Genomic DNA, 23,274 nt, shown 5'->3' with positions numbered 1-23,274 from the left:
AAATCTCACAGCATCTGGGCTAACAACCTTGTGCCCACATCTTCAGCTACATACCTTCCCAACATGGCTCAAGCCACTTTTGCTAACCCATAGCTCAAGCGATACAAGACTGCTGTTAAACGCTAATTGCTGACTAATGAAAACTAATCATCATGCAATTAAACTTTAATTGCTAAGCAGCTGGCTAAGATCCAATCCCTAACAATGAAGGCTCATTAATAACTTTTTTCCAAAGTACTCTACCCATGAAGATTATACCAGAGTCCAGCTAAGTGTATGGAACTTTTTGGAAAATATTTCCTCTGCCTAGAAAGAAAAAGTACCCAGAGCATAACAGCGCAGGAGCAGCACAGTTTAGATTATCTGGAAACGATGGTTTCAAGATTCACCTGAACTCCATCCCTGGCTTCTTCCATAACCTCAGGCAAAATGTGCAGTACAGACAGAACCTCTCTTCTCCAACCCTTTTTTCCTGCAGACTAACCGTTTTGATTTTGCTGTAGTTTCTAAAATTATTACATAAATACTCATCATACTTCAGGTTGATTTTTTACCTTTCTAAATCTAGGGAAATTAATCACTTTCAGAACACATTTTTCCAATTAAAAAAAGTGTATTTGGATTATATAACTAGGTTTATAATGGCACATAGATGAAAATTTACTTTTGAAAAGAAAAAAAGTTTAAAACCTGCTTTCTACATGGTCTTAAATCTCACATCACCATGAGTAAATGTCTCAGTTTTGTCTGCACCATTCCCACCCAAGGCTACCGCACAAAGCATTATGCTTCTATAGCTTTTGCTGAACTTGGTTTGCACTGAAATGTTTGGCGAGCCTTTCTTTATCATGAATAACAGAACATTAGTATAGTTGAAGCCTTATTTTTTGCTTATTCAGCGATCAAAGAATTCAGGATAATCACAGAATCATAGGATAGTTAGGGTTGGAAAGGACCGTAAGATCTTCTAGTTCAAGCCCCCTGCCATGGGCAGGGACACCTCACACTAAACCATCCCACCCAAGGCTCTGTCCAACTTGGCCTTGAACACCGTCAGGGATGGGGCACTCACAACTTCCCTGGGCAACCCATTCCAGTGCCTCACCACCCTTAAAGAACTTCCTTATATCCAATCTAAACTTCCCCTGTTTAAGTTTTAACCCATTACCCCTTGTCCTAACACTATAGTCCCTAATGAATGTTTAACAATAAGCAATAATTCTTTATTTTAGAAGTCTCACAAAAGATAGAATGTGACTTTAATAATCCATACAATATTATACAACAGAAAGTAATGAATTCTTACCTCTAGAAATAAACCTCTTATCAAACTGAACAAGCAAAGAAAGATTAAATACATATATAGCTTTTTCCCCCGCAAAGATCAGTGAAAGTATTTTTCAAAGTTTACATGTTTGCCTGGTTGTAATCAAATAGAGACCGTTTTAAACAGAGGCATGGAGCAAAATAAGCTTCTCAAAGTTCTTAAATGTCCTTCAACACTTATTTGTTACTAGCATTCTTCTAATGAAGTTAAGGGGATACAGCTCTTGACTACCATCTGGAATTTGTCTAAGTTAAAGTCTTAGCTCACTTTAAGTTAACAAAACACAAACAGCACAACAACCCTTCTCCGCAATTTCAGGGCATCTTAATCTATTTACCAGCCCAGCTTAAAAAGATTCAAGCTAAAACGACGCATAAATGGATTGTATTCAGCCACTATTGAGAATTTAGCAAGAGTTTGGCATCTCTACAAGTAACAGGCAACTTAAATCTTACAAAAAGAATTGTGTGAGCTTGTGGATAGCCAGACAAAAAGCTCTACAGCTTTGTTTAGAAATCTCCTGCACAGACAAGGCCCCATTCACATCTGGAAGAGCTTCTTAGAAATTAAAGATACTTAAATGTATTTTTAAATGAAAATTGTACAGATTTTGAGGATCCCTGATGCTTTACAGAAAGGCCACAAATGTGGAATGGAAAAGCTGCTTTTTACATACAAGTTTCCAGTGCTTCTGGCTACAACTAATGTAAGTGATTAAACATCCTATTCTTTCCCAAGAGTCTATTGTCAGTAAATCTATTTTCCGCTTTCCTCACTCCACATGCTAGACAAACAGTAAAATGCAAACCCACATGCAAGCACAGTCATAATACCCATACTTCGGGACAAAATCACGGCAAAGGAGTCTGCTAGTAAAGATGCACAAGAATTACTTCCCTGCCTACCCTCTGTCTTCTCTCTGCCCCCTGCAAAAGGGGAGAATTCTCAATACCAGAGAAGTATTTCTTCTTTTCCCAGTATCATCTTATGTCCAAAACCTCAACTAAGCTGTACCTCCTGCCATCTACAATTCATCTTCACCAATACACTGCACCAGTTTCACATGATTTCTACTCACAATTAAGCAAATGAAAGCCAGCTTCAGATCATAAATGTAATGAATGGCTTCCAGTCACTCAAGATATTGAAATACATGCATCACAAATGTAGATGTGGATTCTGTCTGCTCACCTCTTCAGCATTTGAGGCTTGTGATACCAATACACAGAGCTGCTGTGAGTTCCGAAGTGCTGTAGCACCAGTCATTCACACTTCTAGGTCTCTACCAGAGGAAGACAACAACTGAGATACAACAGGGGCTCCTAGCAGGTTCTCATCTCTGTGGTGGCACTCTCTTACAGACCAGGAGTCATGACAGCACAGAGTTTCAGTAGTACAGCAGATGGCAATGCCTTTCTGAGGAAACAGAATCTGAAGTTCATTATTCAGCCTGTCTTTCAGAATTTGTTCTCCACCCAAGATTTCATGCTTCCTTATTTTTGTAACACTGCGGAAGAATACGAATGATGCTGCCATTTCCCAAGGAATGAAAATGAATGTTAAACTAATTGTATTAAGGGCTGCCATTGAGAAAGACTGAGCACACTGCCAGCTCAGGCAACAAGGTGTTTGGACACAGCCTGTCAATGAAAACCAAGAACTCAACCACTTCAGGGTTGCAGAAGGTGCCTCAAGATTCTGCGGCACTCCTCACTTGAGGCGTTAAAACATACTAAAAGCTGTTGCCAAAGATAAAAATAAGCAGACAATGTTCTCAATACACCCCTTTTTCAAACACTGCTAACAGTTCTTGAATTCATTACTGGTTTCCCTTTCCCCACAGTGAAAAATTAACAAGCTCCAGTGTCACTTCTTCCTACTCTGGAAATTTCTCCCTACTTGTACAGTTTTGGGTGTAAGAAACACAGGTTTTCCTTCCAGTATTTGTCAGGCATTTGGTCTTTGAAGCAGCAGATTATTATTTCAGCTGAACCCTGACCTGATGCTGAACTTCACTTGAAGGGCTTTCTGGAGGGGAAGAAAAAAAAGTCAGGTTCTGCACATTTTTCTTCTCTAAAAGGAAGGGTAATGAATTTTAAAAAGTCAGCATTCATCTCCCAACACTTAGAAACAGCAGCACTGTGGGTCTAAAATACTTCCAAGTGGTGGTGTCACCTGGGCACAATTTTGTGTTACAGCTAACTTGATCTAATGGTTCTAATTACCAGTGGAAAGGGCCTTCCCTGTCAGTGGCAGCAAGCGTGGTTCAGAGAGTAAGTGGATTCAGATGGCTGATCTGGCACAAAGATCTCCACCCCAAGCTAGTCTTCTGATGGATTAGCTAGCTAAAAGTCAACCCACTGTGCAAATGCAGCTCTAGCAAAAGGGAAGCAAGCAGCTTGCAAAGAGGATGAAGCAGGATCACCCCTCTTGACAGGAAATCACTCCTAGCCTGGCTTAGGGATAACAAAGCACATCCGTGCCAAATGAGACATTCAGAATAAACTGACACCTTCAGACTCATGGTGACACACTACTTAGGTTTCTGGGGCTAGAAGCTGTTTTGCCAGAGGCAGCTCACCTTCCACAATTTTTTCAGTTCATACTGATTCCCTAGCTTAGGCATTTGATTAGCCACACAGTTAGGAACCTTTTAAGAGCAATTACTTACAGAGTGTGGGAGCACTTTTGTCAAGCTTTGATTTCCCAAATCTGAGAATATAAATAGCGTAATTCCTATTGATCCCTGTCGGCACCTTTCTTTACCCAATTTACAGCTAGGGTCCAAAATGGTAGAGGTAAACAAAAGAAAATGGTTCTATAAAAGCAACAGAATAAACGAAGTATTATAAATAAGTAATCCTCATTTCCTCTGTGGTACAGATTTCCATGTATAAGGTACCATGGGAGACCAGGAATCTTTAGTGCTCCATCCCTGGCGGTGTTCAAGGCCAGGTTGGATGAAGCCTTGTGTGGGATGGTTTAGTGTGAGGTGTCCCTGTCCATGGCAGGGGGGTTGGAACTAGATGATCTTGAGGTCCTTTCCAACCCTAACCATTCTATGATTCTATGATTCTAAAGTGTGTGAAACCAGAAGTTGTTCTTCATAAAATCTGGACAGCATCTGTAGGACTGGAGGTAGGTTTACAAACTAAAGACACACTCAATGTGAGCCCGAAGGCTGCCACTGCCCAACTGTACTGGGAAAAAAAAATCCATTATTTTAAGTACCCATTTGCAAAGAGAGAGACATGCATTTAGGTTCTCAACTTCTGTGAGCCCATATGTGGGTTTTAAGAACTTTCTCCAAAGTCAGTCTGACCTTCCGAACAGGCCTGTTAATGCCTCTAAAGGAGACAGATTTCTCATCTTCAGGTAAGCAGCAGGCTTTGAAAGATAATCCACGGGCAGCTGAACAGACAAAATTCCAGACTGGCGCTAGAAAGCCCAGAATCTCCTTTCATTCTACCACGACCATGGGCAGATTTTACCCTTCACCACCTGTTACTCCAAAGTTCTCCTGACTGAAACCCAAGATGATCCTTCCAGTAAGAAGCAACATAGGAAACAGTTTCCAAGGACTTCTTTACATGTATAAGGATTAAAAGATGTCTCAAGCTGGAAGCAAAACAGAGATTGATGAGAAAAGCTTCAAATTCTTTAGACCTTCTAAAAGAGATCTTTAAAACGGGGATAAACAAGTTTTCCTTTCACAGAGCATTGTCAGCAGAAACAAAAGCTACATTTACCTTCAGCAAGGTCAGTTCTGACAAGGGGAGGCGGGAAGAAACAAAACCCAAAAAAACAACACATGAAAAAATGCCAGAAGTAGTGCCTGTGCCAGGGCAGAGCCTCTGCCCTGGAAAAAAAAGTGTTTTATAAAGAAATTTCACCTCCTAGTCAACAGCTTTCCAGAGCACAACTATCTTCAACCTAACCATGTGCTTTGCATTGTTCTTCACTCACAGCTTCTTCAATTTAGTAACGAGAATAAAGACCGCCAGTTCTTCTGAACGCTAAATCTGCTGACAACTACTGAAGTGACTCCATAGTTTTGCTAGTTTCAAAGGTAACCAAAGATTTCATCTTGCATGAAAACAAGTTTCTGATGAATAGGAAAACAATGAAAAGATAAACAAGATGGGAAACTGTTCCCTTCAAGGTATTTACAGAAAACTGCATGCAACTCTTAGTTTTCCAAATTTATAAATGCAAAAAAAAAAAAAAAAAAAAAGGCTGACATGACTCTGAGACACCAAAAATTTTCCAGAGGAAGAATATGGATATATTTTCAACCCTGTTGCAGAAATACCTGCTGTAAGTTTCTTAATATCACAAAGGAAAGATCTTATCCCAAAACACTTACAATCTTCTTTAACTAGCCCAAAACATGGTGTCTGGCTATCTTCAATATTTGAAAGAAAGCATTTTATAGGCAACAAGATCACCCTGAACTAAGGAGATGGCGTTTCTTCAAGATGTCATCAGCCTTGGAAACAAAAATGTCTAACTCTAAGAAGGCCAGTGAGCACCCTTACTATGGTTTTAAAAACAGTTTAAGAGAGAAAGACAGACTACTTGGCAAGTAGGTCCATCTGCTGGGGTATCTAATTTGAACCTTAAAATAAGGAGAAGCCATTAAGCCATTCTGCATCTGAAGCAGCCCAATTAATCTGCTCAGCTACTGACATTCTCAGAGCCTTCCAGAGCTGCCAGAGTAAGCGGAACACCTTTTCTGCCTTTGAGAAAACAAGATTCTAACACTAGGTTGCTGCTTCAAAGACAATACATTCACATCTTCACTCTAGGGTGAAATCACACGTTAAGGAAAGCTCAAAGCTCAGGACAGTGACTTCACAGTTTGATAAACCTTTTTAAGATAATACCCTCTCAAATTCATCTAGAGCATCTGGTACAAGGTGATCTTTCAGCAACCTCACTGGCATGCTAAGCCTTCCTTGAGACTGACTATGGGGCTGTTCTCAAGAAAAACCCTGCAGTTAGGAGTTGGACATTTACAAGGAACAGAAAACTTAACATAGCAAGAAAAATATTTCAAATTCCTTCCTGATTCTAGAAGGCTAATGAGAAACAGAGGTGTTGGGAGGAGGGCAAATAAATGTTATGACCTTCCATGTGAGGAAAAAAAAGAGGTGAGTTTGTGTGAGAACAAGGAGAGGGGGATCACTTATGCCGCTACCTCTACATTATGGTTTGATGGTTTACTGCCTTTGACTAGAAGCTTAAGTTTCTTATTTGTACACCGGGATGCTGCAAAAGCAACAATAGAGTCAGATCTCTAAAGAAAATATTTCAACTCAATGATAGGATTCCATTTAAATTTGGTGCACATTTGCCCTTTGTGGGTATTACAGGCAATTTACATAGATTCTGAATTATGGCAGTATTTCACTTGCACAGAGTGTGTTACATACATGAACTGTTTACTTCCAGGCTCACAACCCTTCACATGCCATACACTAATGTCTTTCCTTATCCCAGTCAAAACCTAACACCTAGATTCCTGTTATGCTTCTGCACTCATCTGTCTATCCTCTCCTGCTAGAAGCAGCTACATGGTTTGCACGTCTGCTTTTCCAGACACTAACACTGATGAACTGCATGTCACACAGAACTAAAAGAAAATGCACTTGCAAAGCACAGGAAAGGTAAAGAAAGAGCGTAACAACAAGCACAGGCAATCAGCTGTCTGAGCCAGAAGGCTATCCTCAGGCAGTGGGGCAGAAGAATCTATTTCAGCACAGTCTTTCCACTGCCTGGGGTTGGCTTCTGGCAGGTACACCTGTGAATACCCTGACGGCCATCTTCATGTTGCACATAATCCTCTCCTATCTGGAGGAGGAGGATATACTGCTTCCAGTGGAGAATACAGCACTACAATTTGCTACAATAGGATAAAAAGGTTGAGGAGAAAAAAAAAAACCCAAAAAAACCCACAACGCTGGAAGAAAACCTATTCCATTATTTGTGACAGAGGCGAAAGATGGATTAGTCTTATGGAGGTAAGGCAGCAGAGCCCAGCATTCAGGTAGGATACCTCTTAATGTGTTTGTGTAAGACAGTAACAAAGCACACACAAGAAAAAGGTCCCTGCCTCAGTTCAGTCTTGTAACAGAACAGTGGAGAGCACTAAAAGGCTACATATTACTTCTCACACACAGAAAAGCAAGCAGCATTTCTTACAGACTTAAATAGGAAGCATTAAGAAGAAATAATTTTAGAATCAAATGAGATTGTAAGTCTGAGCGATGAGAAAAATCAGAACAAGATGGCAGTTGATGGATTAAGGATGGTGTAAAGTAAGTCACATTTTGAAGTGAGAGTCTGAGAACTCACCACGAGTTCCAGAACAATTTAAGTTTGTGGCTGAAAAACATGAATCTGGAATAAAAAGGAAGCTCTGCAAGACACTGGGGAAAAAAACCTACTGCGTTACCAAAAGCTCTCCAAAGGCACGGTGTTCCAGGATAAAGGGAAGGAAAGCACAAGCAGAACTTCAGTGAATGCCACATAAAAAGCTAGGAGTAACGAACAACAGCCTCTGCAAAAGCAGCAGAAATAAAGGATGTAATCAAAAGAGGACACAGACAGGCAACAAAGGTGGAACAACACTTCAACAGCAGCACAGCTGATGGTGATAAATGTAGCTGACAGGGAAAGGAAAATTAAGTACTGGATCTGAACCTTAGCTAGAAAGAGTTCACCATTAACACTGATTGCAATTGGAGTAAAGCACAATCAAAACCACAGTGGAGGACAAGAACCCCAGACAATGCACTCAAGAATTTTGACATAAAAAAAGGGAAAGGAAATTAAGAGGCAGTTGCAAAGGCAAGGAGGCCACAGGCATTTTGTATCCATCCCTTTTTAAAAAATGGCAAACACTCGTGTCTACAGGTACTATGAAGGAAAAGAAAAGCCAGGAGTTAAGCAAGTGATTAAAGGAATGAGGTAAAGAGAAAGGACACAAGGTTCAAGGGATAAGGAGATATTCTTATATGGTGCCCTAAGAGTAGATGAGAGAGTTAAGAAAAGGAGAGAAAAAACATGTTCTACTTGTGACAAAGAGATGATCACAACAGTTGGAAGAATGTGATAAAGGGTAGGCCAAAGTGTATTCAGTCAGAAAGTCGTAAAGATCCTACGCAGAGAAAGAGCTACACGTCAAACAACATGCAAACCTTATAGAAAATGTTACGGATAACTGGCTGCTATTTGACAAGTCTGATTACAGCCTATCAACATAGCATGTTTCTGCTGGGTTTACACCCCTTGAAGGTACAGGAACACAAAATGCGTCGCTGGAGGACAACCCAAGAACTTGGCATTTGCTATTAGAGAAAAACAAGAACCATAAAAGACATGCCTTAAAAAAAAAGGAGGAAGAAGGAAGTATCAGGCTGGAGCGATCCAAATTCAAAATACTGGTGAACTACAAGACATATGAAAGCACAGCACATCGTAAGTAGAATCCAAATGGTGGTGGAAATCCTGAAAGAAACCGTGCAATTATCAAAGATACGAAATTCAACAGTTGCATCAGAACAAGCACACAGGCATGGCTCGATGAAAACCAAAGGAAATTAACTGACTTTGTTTAATGAGAGGCTAGAAACAAGAATGCAGGCCAAATCAAGTTAGGGCAAAGAAGCATGTAATTACTGTCAAAGAACAGTAAGTGAAAATTCAGAACAAGCCAGGAATCAAACCTGAAGGGAAAAAGCTCATAGAGAGGAAACGAGCACACTGTATGTAACAATACAGAGGGAAGAGAAGATACAAAATGGATCCCAACACTGTTTAGAGAATGGAAGAATCTGAAGGCAACACGAAGAAGTAGTCTAGTGCCTTCTCTGCCATGGTCTGGCTGATGACAGAGAGCCTGAAGCAAAAGGTAACCATAAATAAAGGGATGCAACATACTGATGATGGCAAAGCAAGCCACCTAACTGTGTTTTTTAAAGCACCAGCTTCTGTCTTAGAAAATCAAGAATAGCGAGTGTCTCCATCCACAAACACGTCCTTGCTTTCATTTTACCTATTTCTTCTCACTCTTTTATACATGCACTTTGAGGAAGTCAGTTATCCATATAATTTATGGTATAATCCATACTAATTAATATTACACCCACCCACATTTCACTTAAAGCTTGCAGACCTCTGTGCAGTCCTACTCTATCCACCTTGTAAGGGCTGTAAATTCTTCTATAGTTCAGCAGTATGTATTGCAATCACAGAATAAGTTAAGTTGGAAGGGACCCCTGCTGAAAGCAGAGTCAATTCTGAAGACAGATCCAACTTGAGAGGTAAAGTGGGTTGCTTACGGCCTTGCCCAGTCACATTTGCGCAACTCCAAAATTCCACACCTTCTGTCGTTCCCTGTTCCTTCAATTCAATGTCTGACCACCCCCACTTTGTTGCAATTTGTGTCTGCTGCTACTTGTCCTTTCACTGTATGACTCCAGAAAGAGCCCTCAGGAATGTTAAATATGTAATAGGATAGAATAAGGAAAGGCAGGGGGGAAGGAGGGGGAGAAGGGAGATCACTGTAATCGTCAGAAAGCCTTTAGACATCCAGAACATTTAGTAGGTAAGGAGCATCCAGCTTTTGGATGCCTGAAAAATCTATCCAATCAGGTGTGGCAGAGACCTAAACAAGGTCATCAAAAGGACACCACTAGAGATATACTTAAGATGAAAGACGATTGTTTAAGACGAGAGAAAAACAAGAAAACATGGTATTCCAAACGGTACACATATTGCAAATGAAAAAAAAAAATCATTACATACAGCAAGGTTAGGTACTCACCATCTCTTTCGCCATTTCCACAGCTTCCTGCAGCCCATAGAGCCTGCCACAGACCAGGTAGATTCCATTGGCCCAGAGAATACAACCCTCATGGACCCAAAATTCATTGCTGTCAAGAGGTAGTACAGGAATATGTAACTCCAGCTCAGTGCCACCTTCTGAAGTGGGCATAGACGGTTTTGAGTCCAAAGGAGTCTTTTCACCACCACTGCCGCTATCAGTGGTTGCCTTTTTACAAGCAGGTCCCCTTGAAAGTGACCGAGAGGCTCCACTACAGTCCTCAGAGCGGTGTCGCCTCTTAAAGCGGGGATGAGCAGCTAGGCTTCTTTGTTCCTTCTGTTGTTGCTGTTCCTCTTCCTCTTCCGTATCCGTCTTGGAACCATTAGCAGCACTTTTGTGCCGTACCTTGACCTTGCTCTGCATTTCTGTGGCCCTCTTTGGAGGTGGGTTCTTGGGCAAGGTGGCTGCATAATCCTGGGGGTAGAAAGGGCCAAAGAGGTCACCCATGTTACGATAGTTGGCCCATTTGCCACACAGGCAGCAAACCAGAGGCCCTAAGACAGAAGACTCTGTTACCACAGGGCCTTGCAGCATGAAAGTTGAGGTGGGCAGCACTTTGCTCTCCACATTGCTAGGAGGGGGTGTTGAAGACCGCTGTCCTTTCCGACCTCTCACCAGTTTGTTCTGCTCTTCTTCCTCTGCATTAATGATTGTGCACACAGCGCCTAAGTCACACTTGTTTACCACGTGAATATAAGGGAAAAAGAACTTATTCTTGGAGTCAGTTTTATCTACAGACTGGGTAGCATATTTAAGCTTGATCTCTGGTTCTTGAGGCTCCACAATCGGAGCAGCCCGTCTAGGCTTCCGCTTCCGTGGCTGTGCTGCAGGTTTTCTCCTCTCCCTCCTTTGCCTCTTCGGCTTTGGCTCACCAACAACTTCCCCTTCTGAAGACTGCGAAGGTACCGGTGGGGGTGGTGGCGGTGGGGGCAGTTGCTGCTGTTGCTGCTGTTGTTGTTGCTTCTTCTGCTTGTTTACGCTCCCAATTGGCCTCCCCTTTTTCTTTCCAGAGGGAAAATATCCCTTTGGAGGGAAACCATCTGGCTTGGGCGAAATGTTTGTCACATCTCCATCTTTTTCCTCAGACTTTGGATTTGGTTCAGAAGTAAACACACTGGAAGGGGAGATCGGTTTTGAGTCAGTAAAGGTCAGAGTTCCAGCTCCGCTTGCAGGTCCCTCCGACCTTCCCTGACCAAATGACTTCTGAGACGATGGTGCTGCTGCACTGGATCCTGCTCCTTCTTTACCAACACTGGCAGTTTCAGGGACCTTTTTCTTGGTTTTATCATCCTCACTGCTTTGCCACTCTTCTGAGGATCTTGGAAGAGTTATTTCGCCAGTTGTGTCCTGGCTGACTGGCCCCACTTGATCTGACACGTCTCCTTTTCTCTTTTCAGCCTCTGGTCCATGTCCAGTCATATTTCCTCCTTCAGGTCCACTCTTAAGGGACAGGATGTCATCAAGAGTGACGGTATCTGCACCAGTTTCAGCACTGTTGGTAGAAACGCTTCTCCTAATATTAGGAGATGTAATTTTCTGAACAATAGCTTCCAGTTTTAATCCTCGCCCCTTTCTTGGAGGCAGTATTTTGGTCTTAGCCGGGCTTGTGAGGGAAACAGCAGGGCAATTCCTATTATCAGGACTCGGCAGATTCTTGAAGGAATCTCCCTTTGCAACGGACTTGCCAACATCTTGGCTTTGAGATGAATGGGCGTAAGAGTTGTACGTTTTATCAGCTCCTTCTTTTGCTGAAGTCATCAGACGCCCTTTATCTTCACTGCCACTGTGCTTCATGTCATGTGGCTGTCTTTTGGTAGGGATAGGCGAGATGAAAGAACGGACTCTCCTCCTCATAATTAATGGATTTTGAGGAGACTGGTCTTCCTGGCCAGGAAGCCTAAGCATGGCATTGCTTGGCTTGGGCAGATCTGTAGAGTCTTCTCGTCGATGCCCATCGCTTTCTTGAGGGCAGTATCTTTTTTGATTGGGTCCAAGAGGGCCACTGCTTTTGGCCGGAGAAGTTTGCCGAGAGAGGTCCCAACCAGATTCATGATGCTGCAACTTCTGGTTGCCATGTTTCAGTTCAGTACATTTGCTCTGAGTACTGTCAACCCCCATAACACAGCGGCCAGCTTCCTGGCTTCCAGTATCGTGATAAGAGCTACCCTGAAAGTACATCATTCCGTCCTTGTCATTTTTTACAGGACTCCTCACTCTTTCCAGAAACTGCTGTTGTCTTGGGCTTTTCCTTGCTCCTTCCTGCCTGTGCTGAGCTGCAGCAATCACACCCTGAGCAGTGCTGCTTGCCCAGTCTTTGTACTCTTCTTGCTGTTGCTGGTACATCTGTCTCTTGTAATGGTACTGGGAATTTAAACTCTGGTTAGGGTCACTGAAAGCATGAGGCCTAGCATTTGTGTGATATGCTGAAGCCAGAGATGGGCCTTCTGAATTCTGAGGGTAAGCAGAATGCAAGGAAGCCCTGTTGACTCTTTCAGACAGCGTCATATGTGGGTTCATGTGATGCAGATCTGTCCCTGGACCTCTGCTTCTGCCAGGTGACATTTTCAGCTTATCAGCAAGATCCTGAAACTGAGAAGGTGATTTGCCCCTGCTGCTTCCAGTTCTGCCAGGTCCTCGTCTCATCTGCATTGATCTGCTGTCCTGCTGGGGAATGTAGTCTGGAGCAGTATCGGAAACTGCAGCTCCAGGGCTGGCGTTGCCTCGGAAAGATTCATGCTTGATGCCAGCAGGATGACAATGGTCTCCCGTTTTTTTACTATTGAGACTAGCTGAGCTCTTTGACTGTTCAAAATCTTCTTCTTTTACTTGCCCACTGTGAGCTTTCATCTTGGTTTCCATGGATACTAAACCACCAGGGAGTATTACTGACTGGCTCAAGCCAGGGGCAAGACGTTCGCTCCTTCCACTTCTGCCCTCAGGACCCATGTGCCCCATTGGGTGAGGGCCAGGATCTCTGACAAGCTGCCTTAATGGAGATATGTCACAGATCACTGACCTCCTCTCTGAGAGTGTCCCCCCTTCATGGGCAGACGACTGAGACTCCACATCGAACTTTCTACCAATAGGGTAATCGGCTAGATTTATCTGCTTCATATCAGGAGCTGCACTGCCAGACTTCCTATCCCAGGGACCCCAGTGAGGGCTTTCCAGGAGAGACCCCATGCTTTTGTTTAAGAGGCCTCTATTGGTCAATTCATTGGTTTGACTGATTAAGATATTAGGCCTCATGGCTCCCTCCAAACTCCCAGCCATCCCAGAATGCTCTTGTGCGTTCCTGGAGTACCTTCTGTCTGGATGGTGGTGGTGGTACCCCTGTAAAACCTCCTGCAGGAGGCTGGGAAACTTCTCATTCCGGCCTTTGCGCTCACTGTGCCCTGGAAAATCCAGTTTTTCTTGACCAGAAGGATACTGTGGAAAGCCACCGATATTTCTCTGTATACCTGCTGCTACGTTATCCTTGTAACTGTACCTTAAACTGCCAGGAGATTTCGAAGGTTCTGTTCTTGCAGGAAAATTTGGCCCAACAACTGCATGACCAGGCTGGCTGTTCCCCTCTCCATTATGGTTAGTGTTATCACCACTTTTGCCTCCTTTGCTTCCTCCTTGAGTTTCTGGCTGTGTCCCTGCCTGCCCAGCTTCTTTTGCTCCACTAGCACTAGCTGGTGCCTGAGTGGCTGTGGAAGCATCATCCTGTGCAGGTTTATCTTGTCCACCTGACTTTTCTACTCTTCCTGTCATGGCTTCGCGGGAGACAATCACCCCAACTGCCTTTTCATTCACTTTGGGGGCATTTTCTACAGCCACCACAGCTTCCTTCGTGCCAGGGGAGGCCACATCTTCCCTAGCTGCAGGGCTGCTGCTGAGTTTTGATGGCTCATTCTGAGAGCCCTGTGCTGGTGAGGAGTTGGATCTCTCTAAGTTACCCCCTTTGTAAGTGGTGTCTGAGCTGGTGCTCTGGCCGCTCAGCTGTCTCACCCTTTCCCCATGATCCTCTGAACTACTGGAACAGCCACCATCAAGGGACTCTGCTAGGGGAGACTTGAGCTGCTCCTCTGCCTGGGAGGAGCCTTCTGAGTTGGTGCAGCTGTCGGCCTTCTTTGAAGAGGATGACCTTTTGGAACTTTTCTTCTGAGGTGCCAAGGCATCTGAAAGCAACATATGCTGGACAGTGTTAGGCAGATTGGCCACTTGAGAACTTAGAGCACTCAGGCTGCTCAGCCCTGGATCTGTGAGCCTTTTTTCCTGCAGTCCTTCCATCCCAAACCCCTTGAATCCCCCTCCATGAGCATTGGGACTTGGCATCATGGATGGTGTAGGACTCAGCTGAGGCATCATCTGCAGGATTCGGTTTCTAGAACCCATGGACATGTTGCCTTGCCCACACTGGAGATTTTCTCCACTTGGCATGAGTGGAGAAGGGGTAGAACTGCAGCTTGGAGACTGAACCACAGATGCAGCAGGAGATGGATTAGAGATTGGACTGAAGTTCTGGTGGAACTGCATCGGTGACCTTACAGGAACTTCGGTCTGGCTGTACTGTCCCACTTGACTTTGAAGAGAGAGCTTGGTGGCAGTATTTGAATACTGCATTACATGCTGAGGTGGGTGCTGTTGCTGCTGCCCCTGCTGCCCACTTTGGGGCAGCTTTGACTGCTCAAAGCTTTTCATTGGTTGAGTCTGAAAGCTGTAGTTTGACTGGGTCCCATACGCCTGTGCATTGGAACCCACAGCATGGCCTTCATACTGCGAGCCAGAATTCACGCTGTAACTTCCATCGTAATTCTGTCCTGACTGGCCAAAACGCTGTGGGGACGGGAATGAGGAGGAGGAGGACGACGAAGGTGGCTGATAGTGTTGGCTGAACTGACCCACTCGTAACTGGTATCCAGAAGCAGAGGAAGGCAGGGTGGATGGACGCTGCATGGGCTGCAAGTGTGAGGTGCTAGAAGCAGACTGGCTGGAAGCCTGGGGTAAAGGCTGATGAGATTGATAGATCTGCTGCCTCAGCTGCTGCACTTGCTGCTGGCTAGAAGCCTGCTGCTGATACTGGGAACTCCCTGGAGAAAAAGGACCAGTATAATCCTGTTGATAGTGGGATACACCCCCAAGGGTTGAGTGCTGTGTCTGAAACTGGCCCACATGTCCCTCACTTCCATACTGACTTCCAAAGCTACTCCCTTGAGGGGGACCATAGCTCTGTACTGGTCCAGAAGGTCTGCGCTGAGGTGGCTGCTGCCCTCCTGACACTACTGGATCTTTACTGGCAGACATATAGTAAAACTCTCCTGTTTCTTTTCTGAAACCTTGATAACTCTGATGGCCAGAGCTTTCACCAGGCATTGCTGTAGAGGCTCCTGCTGCTCCGCGACGTCCACTGCCGGCACCTCCTCCAAAGCTCTGGAACATCTGGGCCTGCTGCCGGGGGCTGAACTGCTGCAGTCGGGATGAACTGTGCACTTCCTGCGGGTAGCTCTGCTGGTTTCCGTGATAACTATTTTGCTCCCGAAAGGACTGCATGCTGTTCAGCAGCAAACCAGCAACTGCAAGGCCCTAAATGGGGAGAAAAAGAGAAAAAAAAAGGTATAGCATCCACATCTCCCAGTCACACCGACACCACTGCTCAATTTCATTGCTTTAATGGCTATTAAAATCAAGCATTTGTTTCCTACCTCAATGTGTATCCCCTCTCCTTGCAACTTTTCACCCTTCTAGGTAGTGCAAGTAAGAGGAATCACTCACTTTCAAGAACAGAAGTCACCAGCCTACTACCAGTTGTAATACATTTTCAGCATTACTAATTCCCTGCAGGCATTTACTACCTGTGCCTGTTTATGTGCCCCTAAAGAAACAAACTTCCAACAATATTTTTACAAAGCAATGAAGAACAATCCTCACCCTACAGCTGTTTTTCATGGCTAATACCGGTAACAGCAATCAAGCATTTGCTACCATGTTTAAAGATGCAACAAGAACCCTGCAACACACCCAAACCACACTCGAATCTACTGCAGGAATTATAATCCAAGGCCCATAGTTCATTTTGGGAAAGATCTCTTTTAGAAAACAAGATACAATTGATCAAAGCTCTAACCAAGATACTAAAATTAAAGAATCTGTGGGAGCCTATGAAAGAACAGGCACTAGCATGCCCAAAGACATCTGCTCCGTGCTCTGTTCCTGACTACCCAAGGAACTCTGGTGAAAAGGAACATGGCAAGACAACACATGGTACTTCCCCTCATGGAAAGTCAGAACAAGTCCACTTTTCTTTGGGTCTACAACTTCATCTCTTGGGACTTTTATATTAGCCTGAATGACACGTAACTGAAAATATTTGTCAGACAAAATACATACTCTGGAATACCATGTATGACCATCTACATTTACATAATCAACTCTTAAGCAAATGCACTTCAGGAAGGATCTTTATGTACTCCAATTTATTTTTCAGTATGTGGAATCACAACTCTTCCTTCAAGGCCTAACCTTATAGCTGCAAAATTGTTTGGGGACCCTGGCAAGCCCCTTTGTAAAAGCCTGACAAATCACTATACACATTAAGTATGGTAATGAACAAGTATATGCATATACCCTGTCAGTATTATTATTTGAATAAATAAAAATCAATAAACAGATGAGAAAGACATTACATTTCTGAAGCACCTTATGGTTTTCTCTTCCTGAAAACAAACTGGATAAAGCCACCTGGAGAGAGTCCTTCCTTTAAACAGAGGTTAAGACAATGCTCAAACTTTTCCAGGAAACAGAACACTGACTCCTCAGATTGGAGACTTCCTGGAAGACTTGAATTACGTTTTCTCATTTAGCCATGTTTCGTGTTTACCACATTCAACTGAACCCACTTAGAATTAAAGCCTAGTTTTGCACTTAAAAAGTTTTGTTCATGTAGATCACCAAAGAAGCCCAAGAAAACAGGCACACAAATGAGAAGATGCAGGGGATGTCTTGGCATCACACTCTTTTCCCATCTGGGTCTCAATATATACTATATGTTTTAATTAATATATAAGTTAGATACAGAAAGCTCTAACTCTACCTTTAGAGTCATTCAGAAAGGCACCCTGGTTATAGCTGGGTTTCTACAATCTGTGCATGCAGGCTACAGAACACACACACAAAAAAACCCCACTGCAATACATGTCTCCACAATCCCTTTCTCCTAACTCAATGGCATCTTTGTGTTGCAACCTTGGTTCATGCAGCCTGATGTCCACAAGAATATAACTGAAACATCTACTAGAATCAAAAGAGAACTTTCAAATTGTTAGTAATTCCAAATTTGTCTTTCCCCTTCCTGAAAGTCAACTTTACCACTGTTATTATTTTATACTCTTTTAAGTATCATACAGTAAGAGAGGTCTGCTGTTCTTCTGAACTTGCACTGTTATAGCATTTTAAAGACTACATATACCACATAAGTAACACTTCTATGAATGCCAATCCAGTTTGGGCTTCTTATGGAGAAACCCTCCTTTCTGCCAGTTGTTCCCTTTGATGTTTTCATCAGTCTGAAGCTTCTGCCCTCAAAACTGGGATACCTAATGCAAGCTTTTTTTCTCCCTTTCTGTATGACTTGCTGTTAAGATGAAAAATAGGACCAAATAATAAAAGCAGGAAAGAAGACATACATTGAAATAAAAGGGAGTTACCAAACTAAGAGCAGGAGAACATTTACTGTAACTGGCAGATGTTAGAAAGCAGCTTCTCTAGATAAGCAGTTTGGGACTTTGCAATCAGCAACATTCACGTGCTATGGAGACGACGTGCATGCCCTGGCAGTCAGTGCTCTGCATCTTCTTCTCATGAAAGCAACATTTCCACCCTCATCACAGCCTCAGTCTCTCCCAGAATCTCAGCCTCATTTTTAAATGACTTTACTAAAGCTTACTTTGCATAGTCTGAACGAGGCCTCAGGAAGTCTCTCTTGCATTACGTCATACAAAACTTTTTGTCACTGATGATATTCATTCTTCTATAATACTAACAAAGGGTTGAAAACTGCTAACGTCCTTTAACAGTAGGAAACATCCTTAAGACTTCGTCACTATTAAAAAGAGTAATTTTAATCACATAATGGAACAGAAACAGCAGCAGATGTTGGAAAATACCTTTAGGAACACAGATCCAGTAAAGATCAACCTGAGGCATGAATTTCTATCCTCCATAGTCTCATGCAATCACAAAATATTTACTGAGTCCAGAAGACAGATACACTAACTCAAAATATGTTTTTATCCTTCAGTTTATTGGGGTTTTGTTTGTTTGGGTTTTATTAATCTTGGATTTTATCTTGACAAATATAAGTTTTCACCCACAGAACTTATATCACTGGTGCCCTAAGCAAACATGTTCTGTGTTCATGTCTCCTACAGAACAACACTTGCTTTGAATATCTCACAAGGACATTAACTTGAGTAACACAACAGCAGAATAGCAACAGATAAAACAAACAGGAAAAAAAAGGGGCATTCTGTTAATAACAAGAGTAAGAAAAGACAGGAGGTGCTTCAATCCACTACATCACTGATAACTTAAGACATAGAGCACATTCCTGTCGTTAATGTACTATAAATATAGGACTATTACAATTACTATAGTAATAATCTTTGTTAATAATAACAGCCCTGTAAAGTGCTTAGATCTAAGTGCTATGTTCTCAGAAAACCGCTGAGACTAATTCCATGGGCAAGCCCTGTTAATAAAATATATTCAGATAGACTTTGAAGGTCTCATCTATCTCGATTCACAGGAAAAAATATATCTATTTGATTAAATTCTTCCTGGAAGTCTTTAAAGAAAAGATTTTCAGCTGGTACATACTCCTCCACATGCAAGAACCCTAGAGAACGATATACCAGCTGGTGACTAGAGACTACAACACAATCATGTAGAACTCCGTAACGGTGGCATACACCCATAATCCCACCCCCAGCAGAAGGGGACAAGTCCCACCTCCAAGTGCTCCATCAACATCCACAAATTACACACATCTACAGTATCTTCCAACTCGCACAACAAAACCCACCCAAAACCCTCCTCATTTATTCAAAGGGAAGGTAAGATTCTAACACCGCTTTCACTACTCCAGTGTCACACCTACACTGTCACTACACGTGCATGTAGCTCTCATTAAAGCTTTGTGATTCTCCTCAAGAATTTATAGCCTGTAGCTCTAGAGCCATCTAAGCATATCCACCTAGAGATTACAGAGTACATTCACTCTGCTCAGCAGCTTCACTCTGCTCCTACACATTTGTTTCCTCGCCAGTAGCCCAGTACTCAAAATTCGCCTTCAACCCAGTAAGAACAAAGGGAGCATGTTACAAGCTTGTGTGGCTGATAAAGAAACAGCCTCACTTATGAAATCACTGCACAGAAGTCAGGGCTATAGAGAACCAGTAGGTCTTCTTATCCATATCTCACTTGGACTTACTTGTGAAACTTCTGAAGTTATTTCAGATGGTCCTTCAACCTACCTTCTCCATATGAACTTATTTTTAAGCACATTTACAATGCAGATTTTTTTCTTAATTGTCCAAAACAGCCTTGTAGAACTTAGGTTAACATCGGAGTCCCTCAAAATATGGAGCTACTGCATTGTGATCCTACTGTGAGCAAGATTATCAAATGGTAGTCAACAGCATGTAAGCATCTTTCAACGGTTCCTGCATGTATATGAGACTGCCCCCAACCATTGCTGCTTAACAGCGTTCATCAGTACTCCCACACCAAGACTACTGTGTGAAATGATCTTTGCAACATACTGTGCTAAGTTTTTTTAATCCACATAAATCTTGAAAGCTTTTTTGGTCCCAATTACCAAGGATTGGACAAATACAGGACAGCTGCCCAGATCTTCCCACGTAACACTGATGCCAGTATAGTAGTGCATCATTACAGACAGACAGCTCAAAACAAGCAAGCTAAAACCCAAAAAAACTGTGGGGATATGCTTAATTCTTAATGATAAGCCTGTAAAGGAGCAAATGAAACCAGCACCACTTAATTCTCTAGGACATAAGTGAGGTCTTTCTGCTTCGCTAAATTTTCTTTAGATTTGGGTTGACTACTGTGACCCATCTGTGCAGAGAATTCTCAGGCAGCAGTCAAACGTAATATATTTTCGCTGATCTGTCAAAGACCTCTCACTTCCTAGCATGCTTATCAGGGAAGAAAATGTAGTTCCAGGCAGGTGACAAACAGTAAGATAGCATTTGCCACAGTATAAAGAATAAAAGTACATGAACAAGTGGGGTCTCTCTAGAGTGCCTAAGCTTCTGATTAAAATACTTCTTTGCTAAATGCTGTGCAAATAACAAAGATATGCATACATCTCCATAGCCATTTCTAGTCATAACCCGTACAAGATGCAAAAATCACCATTTTTGTCCTTCCTCACTGTATCTTCTTAAAGTAGCAGAACACACCCACAACCAAACCCCATCAAGCCAGAACCTGAGTATGAGCAACTCAGTGGCATAATTTGTGAGTAAACAATCTCCAGGATCTGAATTAAGCCTGAAATACAGGAAAAGAGATTTGCATGTACTGAGTGTCATTTCCATCACCAAGGCCAAGTTTCTAACCCTCATTTTTGCAGGTACAGAGTTATCTGGATGCCAGAGAGGTACTCTTCCTAAGGGACTGCAGTGGTAGGACAAGGGGTAATGGGTTTAAACTTAAACAGGGTAAGTTTACATTGGATATAAGGAAGAAGTTCTTTCTTTTGGGGGTGGTGAGGCACTGGAATGGGCTGCCTAAGAAAGCTGTGAATGCTCCATCCCTGGCAGTGTTCCAGGCCAGCTGGACAGGCCTTGGGCAACACCGTCTAGTGTGAGCTACCCCTGCCCATGGCAGGGGGTTGGAACTAGATGATCTTAAAGTACCTATATGTAGTTATTGCACATGCTTAAGTGTCTAATAATAATACATATTAGCAACATGTCACTAATGCTGGTCTTGACACAAACCCCCTAAATTCTGTCCTGCCCAATGAAAATCTTCATCAAAAAATTCCTCAAATGAGTTAAAAGTTTGGCTAAGCGGTTGTAAACCATTTCCATCATCTCACAGAGACACCATGCCTTTTCCATTAAAATATCTGTACAGCCTTTCAGAAAGTCAGTCTGTATGAGCTTAAATCCGAACAATTAAGGAACTGGTTCTCACAGAATGGACAAAGAATAGATAAGGATGGCAGAAGGAACACAGTGAGCTTTGTCACTTGAGAGAGAGGAACGTTCTGAGGATTATTGTGCTAGATAACATCTACATTCACTTCTTACTTCATATATTTCCCTAAGTGGCCACAGAAAATTTTACTAAGCCTGAGTCATTCCATCTTCCTATCTCACAGGGGAGATGTGAGCAGATATACTTGTAGTATTATATACTGCTACAATAAAAGGCATCATATAAGCAAGCGACAGCAAAAAATAATCAGCATTTTGCCTGCGGCTATTATCTGACTGCCCATTTCTTCCTCCACTCCCAAAATGAATAAATAAATACATACATGTGGACAATCCCAAATTAAAAATACCCAGATTTTTTGCATCTGCATTCCTTACTCGCTATAGAACTCAAATACTAACTCCAGTTTAGCTCTGTACTTTAAGTGTACTGTTAAATTAATATTCTTAAACACAAAGAAATAAGTGACAGGAACAAAATTTTCTTATAAGCTGGTATTAAAAGTTGTGGTACTATTAAAACACGCAGTTCTAGCCATGTAACTCATGATCAAAGTTCAGCAGAATTCTATGTGATTTTATAGATCTCATTTTCACAGAATCATGGAATGGTTCAGGTTATTACTACGTCATTGGTATCTGTCTCAATAAACATTACAGATGCACTTGAATAGTTTTCCAAAATCCACCAACTGATTGCTGGAAGTTCTCTACCTACATTTCTAATACCACTCTTTTAATAAGAACCTATGCAAATCAGATTCCATTTCAGGTTAAAGATTAAACCAATAATTTTGGTTTCACATATAGGGTCAGTCCTCTGTGCACTAGCTGAAGAGGTCCAGCCTCCTGTGTGGTGCTAACACAGGCAATCATGCAGCAATCCAGCTCAGGGAACCAATATGGTTGAGAAGTAATTCTGCAAGGGAGAAAAGCCATTTCTGAACTGACAGATCCATTCACTGTATCGTTACACAAACATCTGTACCAGCAAAAAGGACACAGCAGGAACTGCTTAAGTGGCATGGCTACTGGAGTGCACTTGAAAGCAGAAGTTCGTATTTAAAAAGCTCTTTATCTTTACACAACAGTCAAACAACCCTTCCCACCATCAAAACGAAAATAATGCTGTACCTCAGCTCTTGATTTCTTTTCTCCAAGCTGCAGATCAGCTCACTGCACATCCTAATCCAATTCACTGATTTTCTGAAAAGTCTGGCAACTTACTATATGCCTCTTATTATGAATTCACCTGTGTCTGTATCTCCAATGTCCCCAAACAGTCAAAACATCATGTCTGCTTTGGCAGTACAGCAGTATCGGACCACCCATTTCAAGGACAATTGCTGATCTGCTCTTCACCTCCTCAGACATGCAAGAGAGGAGGTTCAGCAAAGGCATCACAGTTCTCACCATCTTTCACTCACAAAACTGATGACAGTGAGAAGTCAATTATTAATTGCAAGAGGAAAGCAGAAAAGAGTGAGCAGGGTTGCCAGGTTCTATCTAAGAACCTGTGTCCTAGCCAAGGACCAAGGGTTCTGTCCAAGCTCCCACTTACACAGCGGACATTAATCAAGTACAAAAATAGTCAGAGGCATCCAGCAGTAAATAAAAATTATGTGTTAGAGGGATTTTTTTTAATTAACTTTAATGATTTGTTCATACTAAGAAGTAGCCCCTGCCTTTAAAATCTTAAAAATCTCTTCAAATTATGACAACTTGCTAAGATGACTACTTAGGTCATACTAAATATTACCTGTAATACATGTCTTTCTTTTCTATTCAATGTAGTCTATACAATTAAGTCTTTTTTATTCTGT

General features: G+C 42.4%; 1 protein-coding gene across 9 annotated transcripts in view; it reads right to left on the bottom strand.

Annotated features, from left to right (window-relative positions):
* The window catches only part of TCF20 (transcription factor 20), a 128,852-nt gene that overhangs the window by 28,443 nt on the left and 77,135 nt on the right, over nt 1-23,274 (bottom strand). For all 9 annotated transcript variants that reach the window (XM_065676823.1, XM_065676813.1, XM_065676881.1 and 6 more), the window contains one exon: nt 10,158-15,788. In XM_065676823.1, coding sequence (XP_065532895.1) covers nt 10,158-15,755 — 5,598 coding nt within the window. In that variant the 5' untranslated portion in view covers nt 15,756-15,788. The remainder of the gene's footprint in view (nt 1-10,157; nt 15,789-23,274) is intronic.

This window comes from Lathamus discolor, chromosome 1, assembly GCF_037157495.1.
Source record: "Lathamus discolor isolate bLatDis1 chromosome 1, bLatDis1.hap1, whole genome shotgun sequence".
In the NCBI taxonomy this organism is placed as follows: domain Eukaryota; kingdom Metazoa; phylum Chordata; class Aves; order Psittaciformes; family Psittacidae; genus Lathamus; species Lathamus discolor.
Note: the sequence above shows the minus strand (reverse complement) of the source record. Positions and strands in the feature narration are given on the sequence as shown.